Below are 17,854 nucleotides of genomic sequence, written 5' to 3' on the forward strand. Positions count from 1 at the left end.
TTTCTTACTTATAGACTTCCACCACTGTTTAGAACCAATACATTCCCCGTAGTTACATAATGTCACTGCGGACATACACAAGATTTCACTTGCTACCGAAAAGAAGGAATACAGTTTATGTAATGTATCTCTGTACATAAGCTACTGCACACAGTAATTCCCTAATGTAACAACTGAAGACGGATTTCTGGAGAAGAATTCGTCTGCTGAATAAAGCAGCACAAAGAGCCTTGAGGTCTCTGATTTGGCTTCAATTAGGGAGTCAGGATGTAAAATACTTCCAATTTAAATTGGTAGGATGCTGCATGTTTCTCACTGAAACAGCCAGAGGAATATAAATACAATTGGGGTTTTTTTTGTTATGCTAGCATTTTAAAAATTTTAAATGTACTTTCATACTTTGCAGAGATAAACTGTATCTTGTATTTGAAATATGCCTTACCTTGCAATAAATGGGAGATTATCTGGCCTATGAGAGTTACGGGGATTAAAGAAAAAAAAAATCACTTCAAAGCACTAAATCTGATGTATTTAATTTAGCAGCTCATGAATAAAAACAATTTAACTCTGTACAAGGAAATTCTGAGTTTACTATAAATTTCAAATTAAGTTCATCTTCAGCTTTTACTTAGTTCCCTGACAGTTTTCTGCCTATTCAGACAAGTCTTGAAGGCTTATCATTTGAATAGAAATTACTAAATTGGTCTAAGAGGAACAAGTCACATTAGAAGCAGTCAACAATAAATTGAAGAAAATCAATATCCACATAGGAGGTATGCTTTTCAGTTCCAACATAGTTCAATTCCTATCGAAATTTGTATTGACACAGACAAAACAAAAGTAATTTTATTTGATGGAGTCCAGGTTGAAAAGAGGAGAAGGTAGTGACTATACGTGGAACTGAAAACTGTTTTTCAGAAATTCACTTTAGTGATATGTAAGCTACACTTCCTTTTAAGCGCAATTCGATTTTACATACTGCAAAAAGGGACAGTAATAAGAAAGTTTCATTACTGGTTTGCCAATTCAATAGATATGTAAAAGGACTGTATTAAGAGACAACTTTATTTAAAATAACCTGAGCAATTAATTTCGAAAAGAGTGCACTATGCTGACCAAGTGTCCATTTTTAAAAACCAAGGAAGTTACTGTTGTTTGCTTTAAAATCAATTTGCATTGTTAAACCAGTGCCATCTAGAAGCAGCAGTCAGAAGAGGTGTCTTTGGTGGCAGCCTAAGCCCAGCATTGGGTTTTGCCGCCCAGTGCCTGGATCACTGCTCGTTGCCAGTGCAGCTCTAAGCCAAGCACAGGGAGGGACAAGGGCACTGAGGGTGGTCCACGGGTGCCCTGAGGGATTGTCCTGAGCTGGTTTTGCCAAGGAGGCTACAGCACCTTTGCTGGAGTAGTTTACTGCTACAGAAAGGAGGGATAGAAGGGGTAGCCCACATCTGTGTCATCCAAGGACCGACAGCCCAAGGCCAGATAAACAGGGCTGCCGGGGGTGGCATGAGCAGGGACACCACCGTCCCAAAGGGGAGGGCAATACCCCGTGAGAAGAGAAACAAGCCTGTAGACAGGGTGCCTACAGCATCAGGCCACCTCCAAATTTCTCATTCATCTACCACTACATGCCCAGAGATTGTGGCCATGCTGGGAAGCCTCCCTACAGTGCTCCAAAGATACTCAGGGTCACCCAGGTTGCTTCAGCAGGACAAGATGGGCATACAGGAGCCCTGTGCAGCTGCACCCAGATCTGACACATCCTACTCATCTTCCCTGCCAAGCACCCATTACCCAAAATCACAGAAAGCTTTAGCAGAGGGTGCTATCAGAGGTCTCCCATCCACCACTCAGGAAAAGAAGAGGCCTCTGAGCAAGTTAAGATATATTTTACAAGACTCCAATATTTCTTTGGCTTAGGCAAGCACATCTGGATGATAATATTACAACAGCTTGAAATTAAACTTTTATTTTGAATTCCTATTCTAAATTGCCAAGAACTGTAACATTTTAAATAATTAAAAGTTGTTCTTAAGTAATTACTTTTTTTCCCCAGACAAATCTATTCCCCTCTTTATGACAAGCTTAGAAAACTGGTAGTAATCTTCCCTTTTTCTGAATGAAGCATGACCATTCATTGAATCTTTTTTTCACACAGTCACACTCATGGCAGTATTCCCAAACTCCTGTGCTCATTCCTGAGTGCTGCTGTATGTTATCATCCAGAGAGGAGCTCTGTAAAATATTAACATGTAAACAGCTCAAATACAATTGGATGGACCTAAACCAAGTATTTTTAGATGCTACAAAATAACCTACAGCCTGAAAAATCTTGGACTTGTATCCCCAAAGAAACTATGGAACAGCTGCATCACTTAAAAGCAGTGTGAAAATCTGATACACATTGAAATTACATCATTCAGAGGGCGGAATAACAGTCAAATGGTAAACAGAACAGAGACCATAGTTTTACAGGAGTATTCCTGTTCAACAGGTCACCAGACTAATGAAAATTAATGAAAGCTTTCTGCTTCCATGAAAAGAAAACTGTTATTTTTTCTCCTGTAACTGTAATTTTTTCCTGACTTGCAGATTTGTAGAAGGGAAAAGTAGTAACATCTTTACACTTTTAAAGAAAAGAATATATATCCCTGCTAAGTGTAACCTGCAAAGCTATGTGCTATTTTCTACCTAAAGAAATATGCAAAATCCACTCTAGTGTTTAATTTAAAAAAGTTAGTGGATTTGAGAGATAGTAAAAAGTCTAATTCTTTCAATGTTGCCTGTAATTAGTTGCATGCATCCAGAGTGCTTTGACTTATCAACCTTTTCAAGCTTCAAGCTTTTACTCATTTTTCAGCTAAAAAAACATGAACAATTTCTAGGAGGGAAAGTGTATTCACCTTAAGAAATGGGTGTTTTTTAAAGAACTTCCATATCTAACACCATCTTGCATTTCATTAAAAAATTAGTGCATAAGAAAAAATAACACAACGCTACACTTCAAATAACTATCAAACATAGCACATTTTTAAGCACATCAGAATCTGACAAGAAATTTAACAGTATCGTGCTGTTAAATTAACAGATTGATTTCCACAAACACTGGCCAGAAACGAGGATGGTCAGCTGGCAGCACCATGACACAAATATGTTAGTAGCAAGCATCTTCTTCCCTTCCCCCAGCTGCAGATGCCTGAAAAGGTGAAAAATTAATGGAAAGGCATAGGTCTCCTGTTTCCAGAAAATATTACTGTGTGAGGAAATCACAAAAGGATGTTTACAACATGGACTACCACAGAGATGAAAGTTGTATCTGTATGTGGTAGGGGAAGCAGTGTCAGGAGAGCAGTAGACGCCTTTTCAGGGATTTATCCATGGTCTTAAGCCAGCACAATAATAGCATCCACACTTGCATAATGGTTTTCTCACAGAGAGGTTAATAATATTGTGATTGCATAGGCTGCAATTCTAATTAGAGTATCTTGGCTATATTATTTAAATAAATGCAATTTTAATTCAATGCTAAAGTTAGTTCTGTGTATCCTTAAAATGTCACTGATTGCACCGCACTGTATCGTTGTCCAAAGACACAACACAGTTTATATGTAAAGTACGTTGAAGAAAATCTCATATTTTACTTGAAAAATGTCTGATGTTTCACTAAAACTTTTGCTTATTGCTATCAAACTATGAAATAACTGATTATTATATTCATTTTTGGCTACATAAACTAAAGATCACAATTAAGAGACCATCCCAAGAGTAAACTAAGCTAGGATCCAAACTGAGAGTTGAGTGCAGAAATTACTGCCTCTCATTAAGGTGCCCTAAACACATTTCCCTCTCAGAAAACGTACCTGATTCAGAGCATAACTTCTGACTGATTTTACTAGATTGCTCCTTTTAGTTATTTGCACAGCTCAGTACCACCATAATTCAACAAATTTCACAATGTTAGTAACACGACTACAGAGCACCTCGGTAAAGGAGACAAACATCTGTATTGTCCAATGGGGAATTGAAATTTGATTTGTCCAGGAACTCAGAATCCATTCTGTACTGAAGCTTGGACACTAAAAACAATGCTAACCATTCACTTTGTACTGACAGAATCAACCTTCAGCTCAGAGCTAATTTACTGTTTTGCTTTTGAGTCATTGTTAGTAACATCCTAGAACAAATAAATTAGAGTATTTGTTGGAACTGCAAAGACTCCAACTTTATGGGTTTGATTATATCCTATTTTACAGACATAAAGATCAATTATTAGGTACAATTTTTGAGGAAAAAGTGTCTCATTTCCCTATATCAAGGTGTGGCCCTAAAAAACAGGGTTGATTTCATTTCACTCAGTTTTGGAGTACCTGTGAAATTCGAAGCATTCTCCTTCACTGGGGTACCTGCAGTGACTGCCTGTCTCCAGCATGGTGTCTATAAGGCATCTCTGTCTTCAATCAGGAGTACAGATAACCAGAAAAGACAGGTACTGGCAATTTGGAAGGTCTTCATTCAACCTTCCATCCACTTGCAGAAAAAGGGATCTCAGCATTGTTTATCCTCAGAGGGACTAAACTCAAGTCTTTCAAATGCTAGGTGGGTGTCTCAAGCATCAAGATGTGCGTAATTTCAGGTTAAAGGCCTTCCCTGAAGGCACAGCGCTGTGCTGATGGGACCAGGCAAGTACAAACCCCAGTCATACAACAGACAAGAAACCACCAGGTCCTTGAATGTGGGTCAGGGATATGAGGGTTCTGGTCCCAATTCTCAGTGACCACTTTTCTGTAATATAAATGCATAACAAATTACACACCTACTGCAGAGAACAGGGTCTGAGAGCCACATGGAGATGAGCAAGCCCTACCCCTTCTTCAGCAAGGGCACAGACATTAAACTGCTATGAACAAAGGTGCTGCCACCAGAGTCCTCACTTGGCCTCATTATCAGGAGCTTTCTGAGAATATATGGAGAGCCTGGGTGCCTATTAATTTGAGCAGGGTTCCTAGCGAGGGACACTCTTCCACGGCCAAAGAAGAGACATTTGAGCACCCTTGGGTGGCCACAGATGAGTGCTAAGAAAACTCAAGTGCTGATAAATGTCTAAGGAGGCACAGAGAGATGGTCATACAAGCTGAAGGCTCAGGTGGGATTTAGGCTGACTAGATTGCACCTTGGTTTCTCATAGATTAAGTTGCACTATGGATGTAGGTGACCCCACCCTTCCTTAGGGTAGAGGAACAGCCAAGTTCTCCATATTTCACATGGCATAAAGAAGGTGCTCCTCAGGAGTGACCCTGCAGTATTAACCCACCATACAATGGGAATTTGAGCCATGTGTGTGTGCATTGCATAGTCTCATATTTAGATTCCCCAAACACTTGCGCTGGAATTAAAATAATAAATATATGGAGACATGCATGCATACACACATACATAAATAATCTTATTTCAGATTAGATTTACATTGTCACAACTTAGTATTTTAGAATGATTCCAGTGAGTCAGTAATTCCGACAGTCCCTCTGACCTCCCTCTTTTTAGTGTATAAATAAACTACTTGAGATCCCCAGCTGCCCTGCAGCTAAACAGTGCTGCTACCCTTGAAACAGATGTTTCTTGAGACTGGATTCATATAGTGAAAAGAAATTAACATGTGCACAAAGAAATTATTAAAAAAAAAATCCTTAAGGTCACTAACAACAAAGCAAACTGAAAAAAAAAAAAAAAACAAATCCAAAAAAAGCCTTTAATTGAGCTGCAAACTTACATAGTATCACTTAGCTAAAGGAAGAACAGGGATAGGAAGCTAAAAGAAATTGTCATAATAGAGGAGTAATTATTAAATTGTGAGAGATCTTTTCTTTTTTGTTTCATTTTACTGCTATTAAAATAATCAGCCATAAACTATGTACTGCATTCAAGCCACTGAGTTGTTTTAAGCCAGTAATTAGGTTTTTTCAAGTACAAATTTACAAATCCAGAGTACATCTACTCAAACAATAGAATTTCCCTGCTTTACTTTTTCCTCCCACATAACACAGCATTAATTTGCTTTTCTTACTGTTTTGATCTATTTTTACAACATCTATCACCGTCTTACACTTCCTCACAATTACCTCTTAATTTCGTCACAATAAGACAAGGGATTATGCAACAGAAGATCAAGCTGGAACCTGAAGACCAGCTGTGTCATTTACACAGCTGCTACCTGCACAAAGCACAGGGGTATTCAAAATTCTTCCATCCTAACTCATACGTGGTCCTGGGTGTGCAAAACTGCACTATCAGTTGTGTTGATTTGCTTTGAAGAAACCCCTCCTTACCTTTAATCTCTTTCTATACAGTGTACTTCAATTTTCAGCAACCTCAGTTAAAAGGAAATTATTAGCAGCAGAATAATATCTGCCTTCCTTCCAAATACATGTATTTGCACTAACAGCAGGCCTTTTAACCTGTTCATATGAGGCAAATAGAGTAACATAATCTGTATTCTGTTCTACAGACATAAACAATGTTACCAATAGAAAACTCCAATTCTACTTATTATCTGCTACCTGGGCATAAAAAATATGCTCTAATCATTTATTCTGAAATAATCATTTTAACTGCAGAATTTATAGTACTCTCACCAAGAACATACTGTTAACATTTTAATTTAAATTGCCAGCAAATACAATTTGTGCCAAGATTAATAGTCAGTAGCAATTACTATAAGAATATGAAAATTATTTTTATCAGGAATATATGCAAACATATTTTGACAACATATTGTCTTTCATTATTTCTGTTGAAAATATTAATACCATTTATATCACTGCTTAGAGGACTTTTTTTCTATAGAAACACTACCAGGTGGGCAAAAAAAAAAAGCAAACCAGAAAACAACTCTAAAAAAATAAATTAAAATGCAAAATGCATCATCTCCCAGTATGTTCTGTGCAGAAAGATGAGTTTAACAACTAGGTCACAGGAATGCTCCACAGAATACTGCAGCAGTTTTTAGGAGATACATCCTCAGGAGTATAGTTAAGTATAGTTTGTATCAGAATACTTGATTTGGCTGTAGACTCAAGAATGTGGCTATCACCAGCAGTGACACTATGAAGGCCCACCAATGACATTTACAGAAAAAGTCAATTGATATCTGCAGTGGAATTCTTACTACAATTACACTGCCTTCAAAAGAAGTCAGCCCAGGTGTGTATTCCCAAACTGCAGCTGTACAGAACAGTCTGTATCATCAATTACAAAAATATTTTTTATTTCCCCAAAGAAAAATAATCTAAGAACTCAATAGTCTGCTGAATGTTATTTATATATGTCCATACAATCACATGAGTAAACCAGCAGTGACAGTGGAGTTGTCCATTCTGGGGTACAGCCAGGACAGAAAAAAAATAAAATCTCATTTTGAGTGAGTTGTAGGACACGGCAAATGCCATCAGGTGAGCAACACCAAAATCTAGTGTATAGCCAATGAACCCACATCTCAGTCATATGAGATGATGGGCATCTCCTATTGCAGCAATTTCTTCTTGAAAGGACTTCCTGAGAGGACTTGTACAGCAACCCAAACTTCTCAGTGTTTGGCTGCTACACAGCTCCACCAATCCCACAGAGGAGGTTCACCATGCCCAGCATATGTTCTTCAAGTACTGTAGTGCACCATAACTGCAGCAGAGCGTTGGGATCAGGTGCTCTGGAGCACAGATCAAAGAGCACAATGAACATGGGATGTCAGTGTCCAGGTCACAGGACCAGATGTGCCACTCACAAAGCCAGAGGCAGTGAGGAGCAGTTTCCACAACCATTTGTGACTTACGAGTGATCCTGCCAGTGTTCCCTTTCTATTTTGGGGCACAGTCAACCAGGTTTAATGCTTTCAGTTAGGACAAGTAGGTTGAGTTGAAATTAAAGTAGAAAAGCTCATATAGTTTAGCTCATCTAGGGGACGGGTAGCTGCTGGAAGGCAGCACAGAGTGGTTTTCTGCTGCAACTGAAGTAATTCCACTGGAGTGACACAGACGTGATTAAGTGTAAAAATTTAATGTGGAATGAACAAAGGAAAATTATATAAAGTTTGGCAGAAACATGAAGCAGCATGGGCTGGCCAAGCTTATGCTGCTCTAACACAGAGGCAACAATGACTTGTTTGTTAACTGTTCTGTCCTGCCAGAGACAGAAGTGCAACTGGATGCCCACACTGACACAGCACATTATTTACATAAAATTGAGCCTGCGCTTATCAAAGTGGTGTGTGTTTCAGACAACTCTGGACAAGCTCCAGGGATTAATGGAAAACAGATTCCATGGACAAGAGCATTCAGCATTTGTTCTCCTGGGGAAAAAAAGGTCATGTTTGCTCACATATTTCCTTTCTGCAGTATCACACTTCCCTGACATATGGGATATAAAATAATATACTTGTGTTTATCTGCACATCTATGTAAAAAAGATAACATAAATAACACCATATAATCTCAACACAAATTCCATGTTAAAGGGAATTGCAAGTTGACAAAAATATTTTTCCTTTTGAGGGGATCATGACAATTTAATTTCTTTATCGGTATTATACAATACTTATGGAGATTGAAAAAAAAAGGATAAGGAGTTATACCGAAATTTTGAGAGGGTATTTGGGGGACAGAGTACATTTGCAAAAAGGTATGGACCTCATATCCTGACAAACTACAGAGAGTTCAGGACAGAGCTCTAGAGAACTAGGTTACTTCCATAAACACATCCAATTAACATTTCTGGACAGACCAAGAAATCTTTTAGATGTAAATTCCACTCACCTTTAAAATTAAATGTTTGTGTTCACATTTACCGAACCATTATAAACAAAGGACACTCAAGGATTCAGAAAGGATTAAAAGCATGATTTGGGAGCTGTTACTCTATCTCCTCTTCCATAAAAGCACATGCATGACAGCAACAGAAGAAAGTTGAGCAAAAAGCTTATTTCTTTTGAACTTTTATGATTTTGCTGCACTGTTTTGTTGTTCAAGTCAAGCATCATAAGAAAATAAAAATATTGTTTTAAACAAAAGATGTTGTTAGTGGAAGTTGTATAAGATGTCAAACATCTAATGTCAAAAGCTTGGACTGACACTGCTGTTCCCTCCCTTATACTATTCCAGCCCACTGAGTCGCTTTAGAAATACCATCTTCCTCAAAGTCAAACTAATAAGGCCTTAAATGAAATATCTGTGTTCACAAAAATCTAGCTGGATCAGAACTAGTCTGCTAAACAGTGCAGAAAAAAAAAATGAATAAACTGAAATATATACAACATCATTTTTCTGCTTATAGGTGTTTGGGTTTGGCTTTTCCCCCCCAAATAAGAAGATTTCTACTGCAAATTCCATTTTGGATGCATACACTCCAGAGATTCAAATGCACCCCAAGTTCAGTATTTCCTATGAACTGGAATTTACCAGCTCCCAACAAACCCTAAGATATTCTGTGGAAGTCAAACTCTCCTCACTAATTGTAAGGTGATCTTAAAAATCTGTTCCTTACTTTTTCTAAGGAAGGATTAGGTTAGGATAAGTATCTAGAGAGGTATCATACCCTTCTTTAAGTGTATACCCTTCCATTAAAGCAAAGTATGATCTTGTAAATGTATCTGTCATGTTTCAGAGTCATTTTAGCAAAAAGCTTTTGTAGTGTAAATATAAAAAGAGTTCCTGCAACTCAATTCTCTGGACTTGGCTTGGTGCACTGGAGCTTCCACAGTAAGAAACTTGCTGTATAAAAGTGAGGTGTTATCTACTACAATATTCAAAAAATCCAATTTCAACGGTAACTTATAGGTGTTAAATACATTAAACAAACCAGCTTCAGATCAGCAACAGATCAGTAACTGACCATATTCAACTACTATTTCCACCACTGATATGTACATTAGTTCTGAAGAGTTTTAGCCAACAAATACAAGTTTTGGGAATCCACAAGTCTATCAGTTGTCATATCAAACTTGTATTCAATCCATATTTATTCAAAGTATACGCAATGTGCCAAATATGCCTCCAAAATAAAGAAACTATTACACAAAAGCAGCCTGTTAATCAAGAATCCTACACCACTGTGAGTCTATACCTCCCTGTTTTCTGCTTGGAGTATTTTCTCTACTGTTTTATCACTGACACAACCAGAAAGACTACTGGAGACAGTAATAATTCATATAGACAATAATACAGTTTCCTGCACTTTCAGTTGGTTAAAAGAATGACTATCTTGAGGTAAAATATACTCTTGAACTATATATGGATAGAAACACTAGTACTGCACAGTCCAAATTCTGAAACACCCGAATGAGGTGGGTATTTTTGGTTCTTTGTTTACATTGAAATATTTTAGATGGGCTTTTAGAGAAGACTAAGAATGGAATTTTCAGGGAAGTTTAAGAGAAGACTCTGTCTAAATCCTTTAGATTTTAATGGAGGAGTCATGGAATCATAGTATGTTTTAAGTTGAGAGAGGCCTTAAAGAGCATCTAGTGTCAATCCCTCTGCCGTGGGCAGGGACACCTTCCACTAGACCAGGTTGCTCAAAGCCCCATTTAAGCTGTCCTTGAACACTTACCAGGGATGGAGCATCCATAGCTTCTCTGGACAACCTATTCCAATGCCTCACAAGCCTTATGGCAAAGAATTTCTTCCTAACATCTAAACTAAACCTATCCTCTTTCAGTTTAAAGCCATTCCCCCTTGGCCTATCATGACAGCCTTTGTCAAAAGTCCCTCTCCAGCTTTCCTGTAACCTCTTTTTGGTACTGGAAGGTCTGTAATGTCTCCCTGGAGCCTCTTCTTCTCCAGGCTGAACAGCCCCAACCCTCTCAGCCTGTCCTCATAGAAGAGGTGCTCCAGCCCTCTGATCATCTTCCTGGTCTCCTCTGGACTTGCTTCTACAGGTCCATGTCCTTCTCATGTTGGGAGGAGTCATGACCCTCAGTTACAGAGACATTTAAGAAAATATCTGTCCTGTAAGGTACAACTGACACAGGAGATCCACATAGATATTTAACCTTGAGAAACCACTATTTAAAGGACAATTTTCTGAACACTAGGTTTTCACTGACTTTAAGCATAATCAAATTATTTTTTTATTTTCAACATTCAGAAGATATTTACATTCCAGACATCCTGCCAGCAACAAGTGGAATAATCCTGTTATGGATGTTTTCCATCAAATAGTAAATGATCAGAGTAATCACTCAAAATTCTTTGATTTCACTGTCAAACGAAATACTACAAATATTAAGCATCACTACAAGCAAACAGAGGATGTCAATAGACAACTTAGAACTATTTGACACCCAGTATTAGGACACATATAATGAAAATCAATAAAAATCACTGAACTGTTCTCCTACTTTGTCATGATGCTTATTTGAAAGCCAGTGGGCTTTCTGAAAAAGCAGCTTTTTCATAGTTATTAAAATGTGATTCTTGCATAAAGTATTATCTAATAAGTTGGACTTTTAAAATAATTTCATGGAACTTCTCTTCCCTATATTTATATTCATTCTTTTAAATATAAAGTACCAAAAGACAGGTATTACCTTCAATTTGACACACAAAATACACTGAAATAACTGAAGAAAATAAAGGGAAAAAAAAGGTTTTAGCTCTAAAATAAATTTAAAGTTAAGATTTTTTTGGTTTTATGCTTTGATTCTTCATTTAGAAGACATCACCTTAATAACAGTTACATGTGAATAATACTTCCCTACAGCTTGAGAGTTTGGTATTTGAAAAATTTAGTCAGTTATTTCTATAGTCAAAACAAGTGTATAAGGATGATGAGTTACATATGATACATATTGATATGTATGTCCTGTATTTTCAACAAGGGAGCAGTATATCAACTGTGGAAAAAAAAAATCAATACACAGTAAAAACAAAATGTAGTATCTTCAGAATTATTTATCTCCTAAGCAAGAACCACAGCAAGGAATAACATCTCTTCTCAGAAAAACAGATTCCTAGAACTGGACATTAAATTCCTCATGGCAGGGGCCAGAGTACAAAAGGAGTGACTTAGACTCTTGTCAAATTCTGCAGTATCTATAGAAAAAATGAAATATTTGAGCTCTATAAATTGAAGAGTGAATTAAGTGTACCTTTGCAAAGGTACCATGGGAGATGCTACCACATTTCTAAGAAAATTCTAGTTGACTTTCCCTGTAGAAAAGCAACACTAAAATACCAGAAAATTACTTGCATACAATATCAATGATGACAACTATTTCAATTATATTGTTGATAGAACAAAGAAAAGCACAAGCAAATGTGTGACTTAGTCTATGACTTAGTCTACAAGTGACTAGACATATTCACTTCACCATATTAAACTAAGTCTTAGCTCCGTATGGTCCTTTTCCCTAGAAATAAAATCAATGTTTTTTTGTTTTCTGTACATCTGAAAATACTTAGCTTCACTGATGCAAAAGTCAAAACAACCCAAATCCTACATTAAAAATTCCATCCAACTACATAAGAAAGCTCATCTTAAGGCTTGTCAAAACACTGTTATTAGTGTTAGGGGTAAGATCTGATCTTTACATCAAATAAATGCACTGTAGATGTGCTACGGAAACTAGAGTAAATACCTAACCAACTGGAAATTTTCAAGTTAACAAGGTAACTTTGCTCTACAGCACCATTAGAAATTGTTGGAAAAATTGGCTAGCATAAGTACTAAATGTTTAATGATGTGCTTCTTCAGATGTGTATATATTTTGATAGTCAAAATAAAAAAGTTCAAAAATGTTTTTCAAATTAAATTGATGCAATAAGCTTTCTTAGTGTAGAAAAACAAATAAATCAGTCATCAACTGTACATGAAAATGTACATGGATACCATACTTATGAAGAAGCTATATGGCCAAAACAGTATTGAAATTCACCCTGATCTGCTTAAATTTATCAAATTACATTGCATGGCTCAAAAGATAGTTTCTCATCAGTTAAGGTCCACATATGTATAGTATATTTGATATCAAATTTAGCTGGAGGGTATACTGAAATATTACACTAATTTGTGCAGAGGAGCTCACATGATGTACAATGGCTTAAGGGTAGAAGTGGAACCTCATGCAGAATGACAAAAAACACTTTTAACAAATGACTGCATTAATAACGGCAGGAAAGGATATTTTTTTGTCTGTTAAAATGCTTGCAAGAACACATGTAACTAATACCATATATTGACTTTCACTACACTCAAGAAACTTTATACTTTGGAAAAGGAATAGTTGCTTTCTGTATTAACAGTCTGTTCTTTTCTCTTACCAAGGCTTACCTTAGAAAAGGTAAATTCATTTTAAGAGTTCACCAATCCTAAATAAAATCACCAGGAACTAACAAGTATCTGTTCCCACAAAGAGCAATTTGCACGGTATTATTATTTTCTTGCCTATCATATACGAAAGATTTGTTTCATTTTTAACTTTCCAAGTTAAAAAATCTGTCTTCAAATTAAATTAATCACCCTAGTCATCCCTATGAGAATTTCACATGCTTGTGTTTTCAAAAACCACATTCTACACATTCCAGTGGGTTTGGAAAGTAGTAAGTTTTCCAGCTTTCAGGAAGTATTCTTGACCTTAAACCCACAACGGCACATTTCCAACTCCCTGCATCCCTTCGACCCCAAACTTCTATTATACTAAAACCAACTGTTTATTAACAGATCATTGGTAAGCAGAAAACACCCTAACATACCTCCCAGGCCACAGCTATTTAGCCTAATTTGATACCTCCTGTAATACTCAGACGATTGGGGATTAGTTTAAGACTTCAGAACTATGTGGTTTCAAAAGAGAAAAGGAAAATTGAGATATTAGAAAAAAAATTATTTATAAAAACACATTTTTCTACACATTTCTTCTCTACACATGCTAATGTGCCATGACACCTCTATCTCCAATTGACACAGAACATAGTTATACATACCACAGTTTGGTGGTTAACTTGAATCACTTCATCCCCAGCATGGATTTTCTTGCACCGATCTGCAGGTGACTGAATTTAAAATAAAAGAGATGATCAAGAATACAGTTCTTACCAGTCATCATCTCTCTTTCAGCAGTATGATTTCTAAGCTACGTAAATCAGGTTAGATTGATAACGACATTCAACTGTGAAATAGAGAATTAAAGAAATATTTAATAAATCAATTCACTTTGTTGAAGAAAAATGATCTGTACTATTCTACACAATAAAATCAAATGTTAAGAAAGGTATGAATATATATACAATAACCAAGTCCTAAGGATTTCTTTTTAATTCCATTCTGACAAAAGGATGCTTTAATCTGCCTGACATCTCTTAAACCTTGATAGATTATCTTTGGCTGAACTTTGAGTCTATCAAGAATATCTGGCAATTCCTCATAAACAAATTTTGTAGCACTGCCTTTTTATTCTACAACATTTCAGTATGTTGCAGAGAACTTCAGTAAATTACTGATCTGCAAAAAGTACACAAGGAGAGAAGATTAGGTTACATATCACCTAGGAAGACTGTGTAAGTTAATGGCAACTTTGGTTTTGGATCACTACTAGGGTGAAAGAAATGCAAGCATAATAAAAATCCTACAAAGATAACACTTTTAAAAAAGCAAAGTAGTTTTGTTCTTTGCTTTTGCCTCAAAAAACCCCTTAATAACAACAAAAATAAAAATCAAATCGGAACCCCCTCCCACCCTCCTCCATAAGGTGAAATCCCCACACATTTTCCCATCTTCTGTCTTTATAGTAGACCAACTGTTTCCTGAGAGAAATACTCCTATGTTTAAAGGAAAATAAATTCCTTCGGCTTTTGATAGTCACAATACTTTAATTTCTCTCTCCATACTGCTGCCACCAGTCTAGGAAGGTACTTAAAGTCCACAGTAGAAGGTGAGACTGACAGTTTGAAAAAAAAACAAAACAACAAAACGTTGTTCAGGAGTAGATTTCCAAAAAGCTGCTGCAAGTTTTACATAAAGGAACGAAATGAAATTCGTTTTCAGGTGAGATAACAGGTCATCTAGAGAAAATGCTCCAGGCCCGAAACGTGGACTGTTTGTAATAACCCATATCCCCATTCAAAGCATGTGTCCCATAGCTATACCATGACTTTCCAGTACAATTGCACATAATTCATGGTTTAAGTTAAGGACTGTGTTTAAAGAGAAGATATCCAAGAGAAATGAGAGGCTGAAAGAAGGGTCACTCATGATTCAGTCCTAGGAGACATTGCACAGAACATCCTAAATCAAACTGGGCTGGTAAAAGTGTAATTGTACTTACATAAGGAACAGCAGCCTTGACTTTTTGGCACTGCTTAAGCATTAAAGGTGTTGGCTGAGTGACTTGGGGAAAAATTTTAACACTGGTGATTATGTTCTAATAATCTGTCTTCTGCCTGGCATTTCACTAATCACAGTTACTCATTCATACCTCTAAAATCTTTACAATCCTCCAATGTAATACAGCTCTTTTAGCTCAGATGTAGTTTCACCTAAGACTTTCAAAATATAAATGCAAGTGAATCTTGTGTCATTACCTTTGAACTCTGTGAGACTTTATTATGACACAAACTTTCCTTTTTATTGTCTGCAGCACTTGCAGCTTAAATCTTGACAAAACAGGTATTTGTCTTGGCATTTTGCCAAGCCATTAAAATACGGTCTGAGAATCTTCAAACTGGAAAAGTCTATGTTTAAAAAGCCTGATTACAATTATGCCTCAAACACACTGCAAGGTGAGGCAAAAATAATTTATAAAGAAGTGCCAAGGCTGTGGTTTTATGAAGGGGTTCCAAGTCCTGCTCCTTACCGCTTTTTCCTCCCCAGTAAAGAATGGACTTTGCTGTAAAATAGTATCTTTTATTATAACTATCTAAGGAAAACAGAGGAGAATTGATAAGGTAGTTCTGTTTTAAATGTGAATACTGATCCTTAAGTACAAGATCCACTCAAGAAGTCCTACTAGGAGGAACAAAGTGTGTCACATCACAACTGTATCTTCATTAGTTGATAATTTGGTTCAACAGGGAGCTGAACAAGAAATGGAAGTATCTGTCACTGAGGGTTACACATCAATACCTAAAAGCTATTCAGAATCTGCTTAGAATTTCTTCTTCAGAATAAACTTAACTTTGTCCTTTAGGCTAAATGTTGTCTTTGTCCTATTTCCCCAGTATAGCCACACTGTCTGAAAGTCCAGTTTAGACTCCCTGGAGCACATCTGTTGCACGCCCAGAGACTTTGCTGTTATTTCTTCTAAAAGGCCTCTCTTCTCTGAGATAAGGGTGCCACACAAACCCAACCAGTGCACAGTAAATGGGGACACTGGAAGCACCCCCTTCAAAGCTACATTCCTGCTGGAGATGCACCGTATGCTATTTCTTTAGAAAAATACTCTTTTCTATTGGAAAACCAAAGGACAAAATGGTTTTATTTGAAGGATACATTTGATTCATGAATTAAAATAATCTCGAAAGAGCTACTCAACAGGAAACCTAAAATCTCTTGCTGGACCAATACACACTTTAGATTTGTTACTTCCAAAAAAAAAAAAAAGACAGAAGACATGAACTGGAAAGCTCAGCTTACCCTAATGCTACAGGGTCACCAGAGAGAAACAGTGACCTGTAAGGAAACACTGATCTCTCACAGTTCAAGCTTCAGAGCTCAGCTGCTTTGATCAGCAGGGTTGATGTGTTGGGAGAGATGACTCCTAATGCTGAACAGCAAGATCCAAACTGTAATGGGCTTTGCAGCTGGACATCAAATATCTCAAATGGCAAACAGAAAAAGCACAACTGTGGTTACAGAACTACTATCTCACATTAACATTACCATGCTACTGTGTTTAACACAGAGACATAGTGCTTTTCTGGGATCTTTCAGACAAAAAGTCTGCCAGTGTCTGACTTGGAAGAGCAGAGTTGGAAAGAAAAGGGACAGAAAGTTTTTTCAAATGGAAGAGATTTTGGATTCTTATTGTTTCCTAGTAGTTAAACTGTATTGCAAGCAGTAAACATGTCAAGATCAGCAGGTCAGCTCACATGTGGACTATCATGATCTTGCTCTGGCCACGCTGCTTAGATGTTTCTCCTCCCATCTATCTGAATCAAAACTTTATGTGTGTGTGTGTGTGTGTTAAAGGAAGCAGCTAGTGACTGTGTTTTTAAAAGCAGGAGACATCCTGCTTTCTCTAAAGCACTACTCATTTTCACAAATGCTTTAACATACAAAGGCTTTTTCCCTTGACAACAGAGTGCAGTTTATTGGTCGACTGTGAGCACCTCCAGGGTGTCACAGTGAGTGAAAGAGTCAGTAAAAACAGCAGAAAAGTCATCATGACTGAAGCTTCCTGACATAGCTTCAAATTATATTCATGAATCACAAAAGATAAGAGTTTTGAGGGAATGCATTAAGATTTTATTTTTATCTTTGCCCCTGGGAAATTAAATCCATTAGTAAGTCATGAAGAGAAATTGCTCCTTTTTTAATCCAAGAGAAATTCAACTGTAAAAACCATTCTCTTTATTTCATGTATTTTCTAGATTAAGCTCAACTATGGTTCTGCTGGGTTTGTTTAGTTTTCCTAATCTCACTGATGATGTCTTTAGCTGTAGGCCTGACTCTCCAGAATTTTGATTTAAAGGATGATTTTTTTAAAATTTTCCTTATTTTAAGACAGGTGGCATTTACACAAGTTCTACAGCAGAATATCTATATGTATTGGTTATAACCCATGGATATCCTGCCCACAGCAGCAGCAGAAAACAGAAAGGAAAAAGGCTATCAGATTGCAGCTCCTGTGAGAGGAAGAAAACAATATTCCTAT

At 36.9% G+C, this 17,854-nt stretch overlaps 1 protein-coding gene across 6 annotated transcripts in view; it reads right to left on the reverse strand.

Annotated features, from left to right (window-relative positions):
* The window catches only part of CNKSR2 (connector enhancer of kinase suppressor of Ras 2), a 207,560-nt gene that overhangs the window by 96,551 nt on the left and 93,155 nt on the right, over positions 1 to 17,854 (reverse strand). For 5 of the 6 annotated variants that reach the window (XM_032680902.1, XM_032680900.1, XM_032680898.1 and 2 more), the window contains exon 8: positions 13,968 to 14,036. The exons of the other annotated variant lie outside the window; for it this stretch is intronic. In XM_032680902.1, coding sequence (XP_032536793.1) covers positions 13,968 to 14,036 — 69 coding nt within the window. The remainder of the gene's footprint in view (positions 1 to 13,967; positions 14,037 to 17,854) is intronic. 6 annotated transcript variants of the gene reach the window in all.

This window comes from Chiroxiphia lanceolata, chromosome 2 (assembly GCF_009829145.1).
Source record: "Chiroxiphia lanceolata isolate bChiLan1 chromosome 2, bChiLan1.pri, whole genome shotgun sequence".
Classification (NCBI taxonomy): Eukaryota; Metazoa; Chordata; class Aves; order Passeriformes; family Pipridae; genus Chiroxiphia; species Chiroxiphia lanceolata.